Raw genomic sequence first — 17780 nt, 5'->3', positions numbered from 1 at the left:
GGTGAATGAATGAATGAATGGGTGATGGATGACTGCTGAGTTCCCAGCAAGGCCTCAGAGCTGGGGCCTTGGCACCAACTCAGATAAGCCTTTACAGAGACTCCATGAGTCCTTCCCCATCGGGGGCCAAGCCAGGGTGTACATCATCTTTTCCTGGAAACCAGCCCTTACTGAGGCCTCCCGTTTCCATCAAGGGACCCATCCCCCTCTCCCCCCAAGTGCTGAGATGCAAGGCTGGGGAGTCCCCCTTTTCTTCTGGGGCCCTCTCTCCCCTGTGGCCAGCCAGACCAGAGCCCAGGTGTCTTCCTCCTGACTGCCTCCTGTGTCATCCTTTGCTTTCCCCAGCCCCACTCTCTAAGCCTGCCCCCCAGCAGGCTCTCTGTCCTGTGATCTACTCTGTCTACCAACTCATCTCAAGTTACAGCTCTGATCATGCTACGTCTCTTCGCAAGAACCATCAGTGGCTCCCCACTGCTTAGGGAATCCAGTCCAGATCTCTTACCCTGATGTTCAAGGCCTTCTGCAATCGGCCCACAGACACCCGTCCCACGTGACTGACCCTCCTCTCCTCCAGCCACATGGCCTAGACGATTGCCTCAGAGCAAGTCACCTGCATTCCTGCTTTGGTTTTCGCCACTCACCCACCTGGCAAGCCCTCGCCTTTCCTTCCAAAGGCCGCGCCTCCGTCTCCCACACAGCACCAACATTTGTGCGCGCCTTTGAAGACGCGCTGAGTATTTTACAAACTCATTATACCAGTGAACTCCTAAACCAACTCTGAGCTGTGTTAGAGTCATTACGCCGACTTCACAGATGAGGAAAGTGAGTCCCAGAGAAGTTAACCTTCTGGTCTAAGGTCACATGGCTAGGAGGTGGTGAACCAAGACTTGAATCTAGCTTTATTACACGCACAATCCCATGTTCCTGCTACGTCAACACGCTTGCTTCAAGTTCCGCCTCCTCCACGAAGCCCTCCTGGACTGCCCCAGCTCCCGGCGCTTACTCTACACTCTGCTTTGCAACTTCCAACTCAGAACGACATTCCGCCTCCATTACCTTCCACCTAGCACTCCACTTCATTGAATTATGGGCCATTCTCTGACCTCCACAGGCACTTTTAGGCCTCTGTGCCTTCACATGCACCATTCCCTGTGCCCGGGGCACCCTTCCTACCCTTCCCTTACTGATTTCTCGTCCCCTCCCACACCCTCAAGCACAGCTGGATGGCTCCCGCTCCCAAGTCGCTTAACCACTCTGAGCCTCTGCCTCAGCATCCAGTCACTACCACAGAGCCTGGGACATAGGACCCGGGCAGTGGGCTGAACTGAGGCCTGCGTGTGTTCACATGGGTCACTCCTCTGTCCTGCCCAGGGCTGGGGCCATGGTCAAAGATACTGGGATCTGCTATGGGCCTTAGACAGGGGTGTGCTGGGAAATGCTTCACGACTGGTTCTCTGAAGAAAAAAGAGTTCGGATTTGTAGAGTTTACCAATTCCCACAGCGTAAATATCTCCACAGTGCTCCATTTCAGCTTCTACCCACATGGACAAGGAGGGCACAGAGACGTACACAAGTAGCTCTCCTGGGCTGGCACGAGCTGACTTAACACATCATGGTCCTGGGTCCATCAAGGCCGACCTCACTGTGAGGAAACTGAGGCTCAGAGATGCGAGACATTTGCTCCAAGTCCCACAGCTGGCCAGAGGTGGAGCTGGGCCTAGAATCTGGCCTCTCTGCCCCGTGAGCGTGAGGAACGGCCCCATGGGCTCTGGGCCCTGAGAGCTGTTCGCGGACAAACACAAGCTTCAAGCAACCTTTACAGGCACCAGCTCCCGCTGATCGCCCAGGGGTGGTCAGGGCAGCTCTCTCCTTCCGGTGAGGCCAGGAGCCCAGGCCCAGTCTCAGCCCTGTGCGTGGTGGGGCCCCAGGCAGCGCCCTGGGATGCCGAGGCACAGATGCAAAACGCCCTCCTGTGATGGGAATCTGTCTTTCATGAATCAGATATCTCGCCCCTCTAACTGCGCCTCCGGAAGCCCCGCTGGGCTGCAGCCTGCATTTCCCAGTGATGTCTGCTTCCCACCTGTAGGTATGGGGGGAGCCGATCACATTTCAAAGAGCTGGTTCGAGCCTTGTGGTGTTTCACTGGCTGGGAGATGTCAGAGGAGGAGAGTCTGATGAAAACGGGCTGAAGCCTGCTCACCTGGCTCACGCACACGGAGGCACACTGGGTTAACGGGCCCCCAGCTCTGCCACTTAACTAGCTGAGCCATCTGGGGCCACGCATGCTGAGCCTCAGTTTTCTCATCTGAAAAATGGGCATAATAATAAAACTCACTCCGTATGTTACTCGGGTCCTTGTGAGCATCAGATGAGTGGCTGGATTGAAAAGAAGGATTTCTCTTCTAGGAAGCATTATCTAAAAGAAGAGTTGGCAATTGTGTGTGTGTGTGTTGCTGTAAAGGGCCAGATAGTAAGTATTTTAGTTCCATGGGCCACATGGTTTCTGTCCTGACTCTTCAGCTCAGCCATTGTAACAAACGCAGCCGCAGACACTGCGTAAACGAGTGGATGTGACCGTTCCAGGTGGCGGGCCAGAGCGGGCCTGTGGGCCGCAGTGTGCAGACCCCCGATCGAGAGGAAGGGTTTGCCCGTCTTATAACTGCCCGCCCCCCTGGCCCCCCAATTTGTTGACTGGCCTCTGACTGATGTGACCATCCTGGGGCAGCACAAGACTCTCAGCAGGGACCCGCTTTGGCCCTGACCTCCTCCACGGTTCCCCCTTATAGCCGCGTCCTTTCTCTAGGAAGTCTTGCCAAAGACCCCTCACCCACCAACTAGGTCAAGCACGTCAAACTCAAGGCCAGTGGGCCGCATGCCTCGGAAATAAACAGAATGAATGAAAAAACAAATATTAACACTGATATTTGTGTTAATGAATCAGAGAAGTCCTTACCCCCACCCCGACCTCCCACCCCAGGCAGCAAACTCCTTCAGCACTGCCCGACCCCTCCTGGTTTCCCCAGGTAGCGTGTTCCAGCATCTGAGGATGTGTTTGGTGTTTGTTTCCTTGTTGCGCACCTGCCTCTCCCCATTGGAATGGAAGGTCTGTGCGGGCAGGGACTTTCTGGTGCTTACTGTTGATACGAAACGCCTCGCCAGTGCCTGTGGTAGGTGTTGAATAAGTATATTTGCTACGCGAATGAATTGCGTTTATCTCTCTGCACGGATGTCGTTTGTTTGGTGCTGTTTTTCTGCCTGAATTGTGACCATCCTAAAGACAGGGACTGTTTTTCTGTCAATATCTGTATCATCCACGCATGTCTGTTAAGCTGCTGGATAAATGGACCTACTAGTATTTGATGAAAACGTAGGGTGGCAGGAAGCAGACAGCCTCTAGAGCAGGAGGCTGTACCGTTACTCGGGCAGCGGGAGCCTTCTGTTAGGGGTGTTTTATACAGATGGTGGCTCCTCTGGCTGACTGACTGAGATGGGAAGCTGTCCCTGACCCCCACGGAGCCCCCGAAGCTGTCCTGTCCGGCTGTTTGCACTGCGTGCAGGTGCGGCTTCGGTCTCAGTTCTGCTTTGAGCAACGCCACATCCCCGAAGAAATCACTCCAGCTCCCTGGGTTCCTCTTTGGAGAGCTCGGCCCGCAAGCCAGCCAGCCGAGTAGGTGTGGGCTCAGAGACCTGAAGCCAAAAGTCCCTGCCTGCCTGGGAGGCCCTGAGGCCGCCCATGACGTGGGCCCATCTCCTCTGAGGTCACCTCTGACCCCGGACACCCTGGACAGGTAGGAGAATGCAGCAGCTCAGCACAGCACCTGGGTCCAAGTTCTAGGTCTGCCACTCACCTGCCCAGGCAGGACCCTGAGCATGCTGCCTCAGCTCGCTGAGCCTCAGTTTCCTCGGCTCTAAAATGGGGAGAGCAAGAGTGCCCACAACTTGTGGGTGGTTGTGAGGGTTCAATGAGACAGGTGGGAAGTGATTAACACAGTGCCTGCTGGGTTACTGGCATGTGAGGAATGTCAGACATGGTTATTAGGCAAGACAGGAGGGTAACATGTCTAATAATAAAAGGGTAATTTGCTAATTAGACCAGACGTCCTTCCGGATGTCCTTCCTGACAAAGCTGGGGCCAGAGGGAAGCCAGCCTGGGTCCCGGGTGTCTGCGGGCAGCCAAAGGAGGGAAGCCTGGGTCCTGGGTGCCGGAGGGAAGCCGGTGCCAGCAGCTGGGGGAAGGAAAGCCTACTCTTGCACGAATTTCCATGCATCAGGCCTCTAGTGTCTAATAATCCTCTGAACATGACACCTTAGAGCAGTGGTTCTCAACCTTCTGGCCCTTTAAATACAGTTCCTCATGTTGTGATCCAACCACAAAATTATTTTCGTTGCTACTTCATAACTGTAATGTTGCTGCTGTTATGAATTGTAATGTAAATATCTGATATGCAGGATGGTCTTAGGCGACCCCTGTGAAAGGGTCGTTCGACAGCCAAAGGGGTCGCGACCCACAGGTTGAGAACCGCTGTCTTAGAGGGTCTGAACCCCACTTCTGTTGTGGGGTGTAAAAGCAAGCTTGTGCTTCACTACCAGGCCTGGTTCATATGTGCGTCTCTCTCTCCTGGATGTCAATGCCCAGGGGCACTTAGAAAGCCTCCCTGGGTCTGGCTCCCTGAGTGACTCTATGGAGCAGAGCCCAGGCCCCCGCCCCCAACCATCCTCCATTCGACTGGACTTCATGACTGAGAAATAAACTTCCGTCAAGTTAGAGATTGCAGGGTGTTTCTGTTACAGCCACAAGTGTCTCCTTAACTACTTACCTAGCTAGCTCCCTATCTGTATCTATTTCTAAAACACCACCAAGAAATCCATCAAAATACTCATCTTTTTTCCTACCACAAACATGAGTGACTTTTGTCATCAGAAATCAGTTTCGATGTTTTTCAACACAGATTTAAAAACAGCCACAGCCTGACCTCTCTCTGTCCTCTCCACCCCAGTCAATGTCACAGGCCTGTCTTTTCATGCTCTTAGGGAAGTGATGGCAAAACTTTTGAGCTCGGCGTGTCAGCATTTTGAAAAACCCTAACTTAACTCTGGTGCCGTGTCACATATAGAAATTTTTTGATATTTGCAACCATAGTAAAACAAAGATTTATATTTTTGATATTTATTTTATATATTTAAATGCCATTTAACAAAGAAAAGTCAACCAAAAAAATGAGTTCGCGTGTCACCTCTGACACGTGTGTCATAGGTTTGCCATCACTGTCTTAGGGTCTCCATCGAGGTTCCTTCCCCCTCCCAACCCACAGCCTCTGCCCCACTCTGAAAAGTTGCAGATTCTGAGCTCCCTGTGTGGTCTCTGCCAGGGAGGTGGAGGGCAAAGGGCCTGAGGGACTTTGGGACTCCAAGACCACCCCTTGGGCTCCTGTAGTCAACCACCTGGCTGTTGGGTACCCTGTCCCCCAGGGTCAGAAGCCGGGTTCCATTCCCTGAAGTCTAGGGTGCTGAGACAGACTGCTGAAGGGACAGAAGAAGGCAGCCGGCTTTCACTGCCCTCTGGGATATTGCCTGCCCTTTATCTATGGTAGAAGAAGGTTCTTTGTATTCTTTTCTAAAGAATCCCACGGCCCTGGCCAGTGTTGCTAACTGGTTAGAGCGCTGGCCAATGCACCAAAGGCTCGTGGGTTTGATTCACGGTCAAGGGCATGTACCTGGGTTGCAGGTTAGCTCCCTGCCGCTGGTGAGTACTTTTCCCTATTCTTGGAACAGTACTTAGGGGTGAAGAGCCAATATGTATGTGACTTACTCTCTTATGATTCAGAAAAAAAATTAAGTATGCCCAGAGATAGCAGATGGTTCCTAAGCCAGCAGAGGAGGTTGCACAGAAGGAAAAGATATCCCAGATGTAGATTCTCCGATCATTGAGCACATCCAGGTCTCTCTCACATGGATATTTCTCTCTTTCTCTCTTTCCCTTTCCCTCCCTCCCTTCCACTCTCTGAAAAGCACTGGAAAAGATATCCTCTAATGAGGATTAGCAACAACAACAACAAAAAAAAAGAAAGAAAGAAAGAAAGAAAAGAACAGAAAGAATCCCACACTTGCAAACACTGCATTCCTCCTACCTTTCTCCCCCTCCCATCTTAGAGAGGAGTTCTTTGGCTTGAATCTTTGCCTCCCGAATAGCAGGCCAGCTATCTGGTCTTGGACACTGAAGAGGTGGGAATCACTTCTTTGTCAAATTAACGGGTACATGATTCTAGACGTCCCAACTGGTCTCACTGAGCCACGTGACACCCACAAGAAGCTGGGCTGCTCCTGGCTGAGGATGGAGGCCATGTTTTTCCAGAGCCTTTATGTCCTTGAACTACCCCCTCTGCCTGATGTGGGCCCCTCACTTGCTGCAATGGTGGAGGAAGCTCTTGGTCAGGAATCAGGAACCTTGAAATCTGTTCCTAGGCTGGCTGCTCGGCATAGCAATAAAAGCACACATGTTTCAGAGTGAGAACATGCTCGGTTTGAATCCTGGCCCATCTGTATCCTGGGCATAAATACCAACTATGTTTCTAGAAAAGATGGCCTAGCCAGTGACCTCAGGCCTTGTGCTGGCGGGGAGCACAGGAAACTTAGTTGGAGAGTTTGTAAGGAGGAAATTCCGACTTAGGGAATTTGGCCGAAGGCGGCTACCCCTAATTGTTCCTTGACCTTTCCAAACAAGTCTGTGCACCTGCAGACCCTCAGGTGTTTACCGGAATCTTTATGCTTAATTTATAGGTATCCTTGCTTAAAGGAAACTGCAGAAACATGTGTCCTCCCAAGATTACTTATCCATCTGATTGTATCTAAAAGATAAACTTTATCCCAAACTGCTGTTACAATAAGAGCCTGAAGAGGCAGGCAAAGGAGGCTGTCTGGTTCCTTTAGCCAGGCAGTCCCTTAGCCCTCTCTTTCACAGAAATAGTGTGTCAGAGTAATCATTTATCTGTTGTTCAGGGTCTGCTGGTCAGCCCTGGCATTGTGCCTTCAGGTTTAACCCTCTGCCCACTGTTCCAACAGGTCTCGTCAACAGCCAGGCCCTATATTTATCTTTGTCTCAAGTGGCCATGGCTGGACCACAGATTACTCTGCCAGCTTCTTCCCTGGAGATGGAGGGGCTGGGGCAGGGCGGGTGGGGTGGGAGGGAGGGTGGGAAGGAAGGGCTGATCGCTCTGAATGTGCCAGGGGTGGAGGCAGGCAGGACCCATGCTGGCATTCTGCCCTCCATGGAGTCGCTGGCCAACAGCTCCAGGGCCTCTATGCAGGGCTGCTGGTGCGGGACCATTCTGGGCAGCCAGGTGCTGGGAGCGTCTGGCGGGAGGGAGGTGTGGATTAGATGCTCGGGGTCAAGGGCCTGGTCCTAAGGTGCTGAATGTCCAAGTCAGGAGAATTAAAGAGTCAGTGGGGGTATGGCTGAAAATGGACAGCCCCTCTCTGGTCACGAGGAAACGTCTGACAAAGACAAAATGAGGAACTTTAATTAAAAAGAAAAACTGGTCTTCCTCTTTCTGAAAGCGGCCCGAGATGACCCCTGAAAATGGTTCGCTCTCCACCTGACCCAGAAAACCCCACAGAATCATGAAAACCAAGAGGCTCAAATCTCTGTGTTCCCTTTAAGAACACCTGTGACACGGCCCAGTGGTTGGCAAACTCATTAGTCAACAGAGCCAAATATCAACAGTACAACGATTGAAATTTCTTTTGAGAGCCAAATTTTTTAAACTTAAACTATAGAGGTAGGTACATTGTTATTAATTTAATTAGGGTACTCCTAAGGCTTAGGAAGAGCCACACTCAAGGGGCCAAAAAGCCGCATGTGGCTCGCGAGCCGCAGGTTGCCAACCATGGCCCCAGGCCATCGAGGATGTGCGTCGCCGAAAAGCCACCATGTATCCGAAGGAGGTCACCTTACAGAAGCAGTGGGTGCCACTCCATCGTTACCATGGTGGAGCTGGCAGTGTGCCCAGGCCAAGCAGTGGGGCCGGACACAGCATCGGGGCCCCCAAAAGAGAGCTGGATTTTCGCTGCACGTGCTTCAGAGTGCGGACTGAGGGGTTTCGAGGTAGACTCTCTGGTCTCTGAGCACATCCAGGTGAACAAAGCTCCCAAGATGCAGCACAGAACCTTACAGGGCTGCTGGGCAGGTTAACCCCGACAAGAGCCCTCCCCGGCACATGGAGGTGATCCTACTGAAAAGGGAAGACGGTTCCTGAACCAGCAGAGGAGGCTGCACAGGAGGAAAAACATCCCAGAAGAAACTAAAGAAACAGAAACGTATGGCCCAGGAGTAAATTCAACATAAATACTAAAAAAAGTAAAAAAAAAAAAAAAAAAAAAAAAAAGGTGGGGGATGGGGAAGGACCCTTCTATTCCTTAAAAATACCAATGTCATCCAGGACGAAGAAGGGCTGTGGAGATGTCCCCATGACGAAGACTAAACATGATGCGCGACCCTGGATGCTGAGCTGGGGGAGGAAATGCTAACGGGGACCTTGGCGGCTCAAGCGCCAACCAGGAATAGAGATGGCGGCTCAGCTAAAAATAGTGCCAATGCAAATTTGCAAAGCGGACAACTTCGCTGTGGTTACGTGGGAGAATTTCCCTATTCTTAGAAAAGTACTTAGGGGTAAACAGCCAAGATGTCTGTGACTTACTCTCAGGCGATTCAGAAAGAAAATGAAATGTGCACAGAGATAGCATAAATGACAAAGCAAACGGGACAGTACCCATCCCCAGACGATATGTGGATATTTCCATGGGAATGCACTCTTGTTGACGTTTCTGAAGTCTGACATTATTTCCAAATGAAAGATTTTTAAAAAGCCAAAAGATTTCGCAGCAGAACTGGTTCTTTCGCACAGAATCCCACGTGGAACCCCATGTGTGAAACAGGGACAGGCAGGATGATCCGGGTGAAGCCAGGGAGGGCCCCACTTGCCTGTGCCCCTTTGGTGGCCCCGGGGGGTGCCTCCTGGAACCCAGTTTGGAAACCACTGAGCGGGTTCAGCCTCCACGTTCTGGGGAACACGGTGAGGAGACAGCCATTCCTGCATCCTCACGTCCATCGGACACACACACATATACTTGGTTGCATCTGATCCTCAAAATAGCACTGAGAGAGACGTCCTCAGTCCCATTGTGTAAGTGAGAAGATCAAGATTCCGGAAGGTAAGTACCTCCTTGGGGCCAAGCCATCCAGGTGTTTTCGATATGCTCTCCTGCCTTCTGCACCAAAGCTGGGGTTCAAAGACCCTGCTCTTAGCAGAACCTGCTTGCTCCCAGGGGAAGGGGCAGCCTCAGACTGCTCAGGGCAGGGGTGAGACTGGGAGCTGCAGGACTCGCTGTCCAGTGCTCACCCAGGACTCACCTTGTCCTGGCGGGGAGTCTTTCCATGGAGCCAGGCCCCCCGCCTGAATGTCTAGGCTCAGAGACTCCCACTGGGGCTGGCTTCTGGCTCAGGGGAGCTCCCAGCCTGTCTTCGGGAGGGCGGGGGACCCTGAGCGCCCCGCTGCTCTGCTCTCCCACACGCTGTGCCAGGCAGGCCTTTCCTTTCTTTCTTCTCTCAAAAGCAGACATTCCTCCCCCATGCCCTGCTCTCTGGTTTTCACTGAGCGAATTCACTGTCAGTAAAATCATTGTGTCTGAAGTTAGTCGAGAGATTGTGTGTTTAAAAGAATTCCAGGACGCCCAAGCTTTCTGAGTGAACTGGGACTCGCTGAGAACAGAATTGCCCTTTTCAGGCCCAAAGCGGTCGCTCTGACAGTCTTGGCCCTGACTTTGCCCTGAGCCCCAGCATGGCCGGGTGTGTGTGTGTGTGGGGGGGGGGGGGGGGGGCGCGGAGGTGCGGGGAGATTCTCCAGATTAGAAGTTCCAAAGGGAAGGTCTCTGAAGGGAGCTTTTCTAGAGTGAGTGGACCATGCTCCACCCCCCAGTCACATACGGACCATATTTTCTGTGGGCCTTTGGCCAGACTGGCCTGCCCCCCTCCCAGGGAGCAGGGGAGAATCCTTCTCCTGAAATCGCCACCATTGGCTGGGCCTGCTGGGAGCTATGCTCAGTGGTCCACACTGAACATCTGTTGTTTCTGCATCACCAGGGAGCGAGTGTGGCTTCTGAGGCCTTAGGAGTCGTAGTTCCCCTCTTTGTAAAACGGCGTCCCCAGGTGAGGAAACTGGGCCTTAAGGGGTTAACTCGTTCAAGGTCACACAGGCCTAAGTGATATCAGGAATTTGCCCCCAAGTCTGTGCGGCTACAGAGGTGACAGTCCTTCTACTCCTCATGGCCATGTTGCCACGGACGGTTACCCAGGCTGCTTGCTGCACAGGGCATCCGCTGACGGGGTGACTGGGGGACCAGGTCCAGCCAGCGCCTGCTCACTGCGGTGCGCTCCCTGGTGCGGGGCCCTGTGCTTCCCCCCTGTAGGGGTGCCGTGAGAAACCGGTTATAAATGACCCACTGACTCCCTTCCCCACATCTGCATCCCTTGAGGCTCCTGACTTTGCAGCTCTTCCCATTAAGAAGGGCTGGGCTGGTCTTGTGACTAAACACATTGATGAAATATTTCCGAGTGGCATCATGCCAGTCCAAGCTCAGGCCCTGAGAGCCTCACAGGCTTTGCTTGTTCTCTTGGACCGCCTATGACCATGGGCACAAGCCTGGGCTAACCTGCTGGAGCATGAGAAATGCATGGCCCAGTCACTCCCGTGCCAGACCAGCCAATCAACCACCCAGCATCTGAGCAAGGCCATCCTAGACCAGCCGGCCTCCAAACAACCTCTCTGACCACAGACCCAGGAGCCAGCCCAGCCACGCTCAGCCTACCTGACCCATGAACAAGAATACATGCTGATCAGGTGGCCGCTATGGGGTGAATTGTGTCCCTCCAAAATTCATACGATGACATCTTTTTTTCCCATGAGCCCTGACTGAGGCTGGGGATCGAGCCTGCAACCAAGGTACGTGCCCTTGACCAGAATCGAACCTGAGACTCTTCATTCAGAGGGCCAATGCTCTATCCACTGAGCCAAACTGGCCAGGGCCCCGAGTTGACATCATAACCCTCAGTCCCTCAGAATGTGACCTGACTTGGGAATGGGGTTGTTGCAGATGGAATTAGTTAAGATGAGGTCGTACTGCAGCAGGGTGGGTCCTCAATCCAATATGACCGATGGGGACATTTGGACACAGACATGCTCACAGGCGAAATGCCATGTGAAGATGGGAGTGACGCTGCCACAAGCCAAGAATTAGCAGAGGTTGGGAGCAAGGCCTGGAACATAGCCTTCCCTAGAGCCTTCGCAGGGAGCAAGTCCCTGTGGACACCTGGGCCTCAAACTTCCTGCCTCTAGAACTGCGAGGGAATAAACTTCTGTTGCTGCAGTCATCCAGCTTGTGGTACTTTGTCACAGCAGCCCTAGAAAGCTAATACAGCACCTTTTCGTAATTCACACAAAGGCACAGCCTGGGCTGGCCTCCCTGCCTGCCTCCAGCCGACCGTGGCCCTCCTCCTGGGACCCAGGCAACCCTGCAAGGTGCTCAGGAACTGCATCCCCACCATGCCAGGTCTGCCCCAGCAGGCCTCTGAGTCCGTAAATGCTTCTCTAGTGCCTTCCAGAGGCCCTGGAGGCCTTGGTGGGGGAGGAGTCGCAGACCTACACAATATCGCAGCCCCGGGAGCCCCAGCCCAGGCCCCGCCGGCCGGCCGGCCGCCTACCTGGGTTGCCGAGGGCCATGGAGTCGTAGATGAGCTTGCAGGTCTTGAGCAGGATGGAGATCTTCTTCTCGGGCGAGTAGGCCTTGTGCATGCTGCTGAACTTCTGCAGGATCTTCTCCATGATGGGCACCTCGGGCACGCTGGTGGTCACGCCCAGGTCGGTGGTGGTGGTGGCCAGGATCACCAGCTGGTTCTCCTTGAGCTGCTGCAGGGAGCCGTCCTTGCTGTGGATCTCATGAAGGCACGAGTTGATGGCTTCTTTCAGGGGCTTCAGCACACACTTGTACAAGGCGGACTCCACAATCGCTTCTGTGGGTGGGAGAGGGTAGTAGGGTGAGGACCCCAGGGGCAGGGATTCTGGCCCCGGGCCTTGTCGCCCAACAGTGTGGCCAGGCCCATCTTCTGATCCCGGGAAAACATACTCACAGCCCCAGCAGGTAAAACCGCCGTTCTGACACAGGAGACCGTGAAGTGCATGCCACAGAAAGCCACACGCGGAGCCCTCCGACTGCTACACTGCATCCTAATGCCTGTCACAGGGCCCGGCACAGATTAAACTCCCAGGGCGGCCCGCAGTACACAGCTTTGGAGGGCACTGCTCACATGGGAGTTGTACAGTGTTGTACAACCTGTGTAGCTATACTTGGAGGTCCCAGGTACCCAGCAAATGCTTGGTGGACTTACTCTTTTTTAAATATATTTTATTGATTTTTTACAGAGAGGAAGGGAGAGGGATAGAGAGTTAGAAACATCGATGAGAGAGAAACATCGATCAGCTGCCTCCTGCACACTCCCTACTGGGGATGTGCCCGCAACCAAGGTACATGCCCTTGACCGGAATCGAACCTGGGACCCTTGAGTCCGCAGGCCGACGCTCTATCCACTGAGCCAAACCAGTTAGGGCTGGTGGACTTATTCTTGATTCTCTCTTTCAATCCCCAAGTCCACTCGTCTTCAGTCTCAAGAATCTAGTGTATCCAGAACCTGACTTCTCACCACCACCAAGGTTTGACCTTGACTTGAGCTACCATCATCTGTTGCCTGAGTTACGCTGGTAGCCTCTCGCTCTGGCCCCTTACAGTTCATTCTCAGCACAGAAGCCAGCGTCCTCCCGTTATAGCATGATTGACCATGACATTACTGTGCTGAGAACCCTCCAACGGCTCCATCTCATGGACAATACAAACCACAGCCTTACCTGTGCCTTTCAAGGCCCGAGTGATCTGTCCCTGGGACCTCTCTCACTCAGCACCTTGCTCACTCCCCTGTGGATGCCTCTCCAGCCACAATGGTCTCCTTGCTGCTCTGCCACCTTCCATGCCTGCTCCTGCCTCAGAGCCTTCCACCTTCTATTCCTTTTGCGTGGAGAAGTCACTCCACATGGCTTATTCCTTCACTGCCCAAATGTCATCTTATCCAAGGAGCACCCTGATCATCTAGTACAGGGGTTCTCAACCTGTGGGTCGCAACCCCTTTGGCGGTTGAACGACCCTTTCACAGGGGTCACCTAAGACCATCCTGAGTATCAGATATTTACATTACGATTCTTAACAGTAGCAACATTGCAGTTATGAAGTAGCAATGAAAATTATTTTATGGTTGGGTCACAACATGAGGAACTGCATTTAAAGGGCCAGGAGGTTGAGAACCACTGATCCAGTAGAATGGGAGCCAGCCAGGTTTTATCTCACAGCAGCTCTGCAACCCACCTGCCATTATCCCTACTCTACAGGCGGACCAACTCAGGCTCTGATGGTGTGGGCCACACAGCTCGCTGGGGGCTGACCAAAGATCTGAACCAGTGATGGCGAACCTTTTGAGCTCGGCGTGTCAGAATTTTGAAAAACCCTAACTTAACTCTGGTGCCGTGTCACATATAGAAATTTTTTGATATTTGCAACCATAGTAAAACAAAGACTTATATTTTTGATATTGATTTTATATATTTAAATGCCATTTAACAAAGAAAAATCAACCAAAAAAATGAGTTCGCGTGTCACCTTTGACACGCGTGTCATAGGTTCACCATCACTGATCTGAACCCATGTCTACTTGACACCAGGCCCATGTCCAGTTGCCCTGGGTGACCGTAGAGAAATATTCTTAGGAAGTCTTTTTGGCTTTACCCTGTCCCCAGGGGAAGGGTCTCAGCTATTGTTTCCTCATCGGCAAAATGAGAGAGGGGAAGGCCCAGCCCTCCGGGTTCCTTCATCCCCGAGAGCCGCCACATCCCCTGCAGAGACCGCCTCTGGCCCTCAGCAGTCACAGGTCCATACTCCTTTGGCCTCTAATTGCTCCTTGTGACCGTCCCCCTAATAAAACCAGGAGCATCCTGGGGTCCTGCCCAGCCTCTGATGTGGGCGCATGAGCAGAGCTGGGAAGCACGAGGCAGAACAGCAGAGGGATTAGTTCAGTTAGTTCGGGAGGAGAGGGGTGGGGACGGTGGATTATCTGGGATGATCCCTCCCTCCCGCCCACTCCCAGCCCCCGCCCGAACTGACCCAGCTCCTCCTCGGAGTACTGCGTGTGGTCCCCCAGCGCCTTGAGCTCGGTGCTCTGCAGCAGGTAGCTCTTGAGCTGGGTCATCATGGTGCGGATCTCCTGCAGCATCTCGGTGCTGGAGGCCTGGCGCGCCATCATCTCCAGGCTGTATACTTTGTAGTCCTGCACCAGGTTGCCGAAGTACGAGGCCTTGTCCTGGGCCAGCTCCACCACCTTCTTGTACAGCTTGCGGTCATTGGAGAGGAAGGCCTGGAAGACGCTGGTGAAGCTTGCGAGGCTCAGGCGGTGCCGAGCCTTGCCCAGGATCATGGACGGCTTCTTCTTCACGTTGGGGCTGCTGAACTGCTCCAGCTCCTCCTCTGTGCTGCTGGTCGAGTACGAGTCTTGATCGGTGGCCGGGGTGTGCACCCCCGTACTGTCTGAGAGGGAGGCCAGGGAGCCTTTGAACTCTGGAGCGCTCTGGCGCCAGGCGCTGGCCTGGGCTTCTGGGCTCTGGGTCCCAGCTTGGGAGGCAGGGCGCGGGGCTTCTTCGTGTGGGCCAGGGGTGGGTTTCTCAGGGGCTGCCCCGTCCGTGGAGAGCTCGGCACTCTCCAAGGGGCTTGGGAGGACCGAGGCCAGTTGCCGGGAAATCCGCTTCTTCCTAGGAGGAGGGACTGGGGGTTGCCGGCTCTTCCTTGCCGACTCTGGCAGGATGCCCAGCTGGCTGGCTTGGGCCACTACTTCCTGTCCTTGCTCTGTGGTCCTCTGAGGCCTGTCCCCAGGGCTGTCTGAGGTCCCCTGGGGAGGCAGGTCGAGTGGGGGTGTCCGGGAAAGACCCGGCTGGTCCCACTGTGCGGTTGTGCTCCTGTCCATCTTCTCCACATTCGGGTCCTCCAGGGAGACCTTCTCAGAGAGACGGCGTCGGGGAGGAGCAGCAGGGGCGCCCTTCTTCCCTGGCCCTGGAGGGGCGGGGGCCTGCTGCAAGGGGCTGGGGGCCGCCCCTGGCTTCATCTCTTCCTCCCTGAGGGGGCTCAGGCCTGTGGGGGGGCATGGGGGCCTCTCACAGGCTGTCATGGGTAGCTGGCTTGGATAGTCCGGGGGGCCTAGGGCATGGGGTGCCAGGTGGGGGACAGATGCTGGGGATGCAGGAGGAAGGGCGTCTGGAGGTGAGGGAGAACTGGGCAAAGGACAGGCCGGAGCTGGGGCAGGGGGTGGAAGAGGCCGGGCAGGACTGAGGGGGTGGAGAGGAGGTGCTGGGGGTGGGGGCGCCGGGCGGCGAGGGGCCCACCGGGAGGCGGGTGAGGTAGAGTCAGAGGTGGGAGGCAACGGGCCAGGGGGGCAGCTTCTCAGGGGTGACAGGTCGGCAGGCAGGGCGCTGCCACAGTCCTCGATGAAGATGGGGTTCACAAACCACAGGCGGTCATTTCCTACCGAGAGCTCAATCTCACACGCGCAGTTTCCCTGATGGGAGGCGGACCTGAGGCTGGAGGCTGGGGGCGCCCTGGGGGCTGGGTCTCTTGGGGGTTCCGCTGGGCTGCCAGCCACTCGCCGGGGGTTCAGCGAGGAGTCCCAGAAGCCTGTGGAAGCAAGAGGAGAAGAGGCGGTCAGTCCCGGAGCCGGGCCCCTGGGTGGGGTGGGGACGGGGCACGGGAGGGCTGGGAGGGCCGTACCGCGTTTGCTTCTCTGCTCCCTGGGTTGTTTCCCCCTCTTGGACTGTTTCAAACCTCTCCCACCACTTCCTGCCTCTAGAGGGGAAGCCCCGCGAGATCCTCCCCTGCGGTGCTGGGGTGGGGCCAGGCGCCCTGCGACAGGGGCAGCGTCAGCTCCGTCCCTGGCGTGTGAGGGCCCGCCATGGAGGGCACCGTGACCCCGGTGCAGGCCGTGTGGGGACGCAGGGGCCCACAGCCAGAGTTCCTGCAGCTGGCCGGCCGGGGACTCCGGGGCAGGTGGCTGGATCTTTCTAGGCCCCCGTCTAGTCACCTCTAGAATGGGGGTGGCTGCGTGGGGCCTGTTCCATGTGGGGGAGAACACACCTATGGACTGTGGCTGGTGAGCTCAGGCCTGACCTTCCGAGTGGGGAGCACCTGCCACTGCAAAACGCCTGGTCTGGTCAGTCTGGATGCTCGCTAGGAAGCGGCCCATCCCCCGTGGGAGGGGTGTCAGCAAACGGGGCTCCCGCCCTGCTGGGTGGCGTTCCGGCCCATGCCTATCTCCTGACCTAGCCCTCAGGACGCAGCCCACGGCTGTGGCCATTAGGGCACACCTGTCCCTATCCGGGCGTAGCTGGTCAGCGCCAGGTGTGTTCTGGGGAGGAGCGTGGGACATCCAAACGGAAGAGCATTGGGGGTCACCGAGCTCAGAGTTCTTGACGTCTGGGTCCCAAGCCCCGTGGAGACTCTGACGGAAGCTCAGGGCCCTCCACGAAGGGCAGAGGCACGGTGATTGAGAACAATTCAGTCGGCCTGCAGCCACTCTGAGCCCCAGGCAGCTCCTCCTGGACCAGGGGGCCCAGGTCTGGGTCTACCGTTAATGTTAGAGATTCAGAGTGCAGACTCCCTTGTTAAAGATGGGCCAGGCCTGTGGACGCTCCCCTGGAGCCCCTTACTTCTGGGAACGATTCATCAGGAAGAAAACCACCAAAAATAACATCCAGCACAGTCACAGGGCAGACCACCCTGAGTCCTGGCGGTGAGGGCCACTGGCTCTACCCGGATCCTCTCTCACCGATCCTGACCCCAGACCTTCGGTGTAAGTCCTGATCCATCCCGCATTACATGTGAGGAGAAGAGACCCAGAGAGAGTCAAGAACCCGCCCACAGCCAGCTGGGCTGGTGTGGCTCAATGGTTGAGCGTCGAGCTATGAACCAGGAGGCACAGTTCGATTCCTGGTTAGGGCACATGCCTGGGCTCAATCCTCAGTGTGGGGCATGCAGGAGGCAGCTGACCAATGATTCTCTCTCATCATTGATGTTGCTCTCTCTCCCTCTCCCTTCCTCTCTGAAATCAATAAAAATATATTTAGAAGAAAAAAAAAGAACCAGCCACGGTCACCGGGCTGGTGAGCGAAGGCGCTGGGGTGCGGGGCCGGTCTGCAGGTCTGAGGCCTGTGAGCCTGCTGTTGTGCTGTGTGGCCTCCCTTCTTGGGAACTTGCGACACTTCCCATCTCAGCTGCTCGGCCAGCGTGAGTGAGGGGTGGCGTGCACCTCAGAACTGGGGATGTGGTAAGCACCCAACGGGCTCCTGACACCGAAAGAAAGTGGGTATCACACAAAGGCTGAGGGCAGTGCGTGTGCCTGAGATGGGCACTCCCAGGGACTCAGGGGTTTGCCCCCTTGCTGGCCAGGGGACCGCCAACCACGTCCAGGTGAGCAGGGTGCAACCTCAGGACAAGGGGGCTGCTGAGAAAAGGACGCGTGAGCCTGCGCATCCCCTCTGAGGCGTGGCCATGACCGGGAGGACCCCGGGCCTCAGGGTGCAGCTCCGTCCTGGGCAGAGACCCCGTGTCTGGTAGCCCGAGTGCTGTGGCCAGCTGTCTCCACGGTAGCA

At 55.2% G+C, this 17780-nt stretch overlaps 1 protein-coding gene across 4 annotated transcripts in view; it reads right to left on the bottom strand.

Moving 5' to 3' along the window:
- Positions 1 to 17780, bottom strand: part of RIN3 (Ras and Rab interactor 3) — a 111471-nt gene that overhangs the window by 14115 nt on the left and 79576 nt on the right. For all 4 annotated transcript variants that reach the window (XM_036315828.1, XM_036315845.1, XM_036315818.1 and 1 more), the window contains exons 6-7: positions 14254 to 15810; positions 11753 to 12061 (exon numbers count right to left, since the gene is read on the bottom strand). In XM_036315828.1, the coding sequence (XP_036171721.1) occupies positions 11753 to 12061; positions 14254 to 15810 (1866 nt within the window). The remainder of the gene's footprint in view (positions 1 to 11752; positions 12062 to 14253; positions 15811 to 17780) is intronic.

This window comes from Myotis myotis, unplaced genomic scaffold (genome assembly GCF_014108235.1).
Source record: "Myotis myotis isolate mMyoMyo1 unplaced genomic scaffold, mMyoMyo1.p scaffold_m19_p_1, whole genome shotgun sequence".
Classification (NCBI taxonomy): domain Eukaryota; kingdom Metazoa; phylum Chordata; class Mammalia; order Chiroptera; family Vespertilionidae; genus Myotis; species Myotis myotis.
Note: the sequence above shows the minus strand (reverse complement) of the source record. Positions and strands in the feature narration are given on the sequence as shown.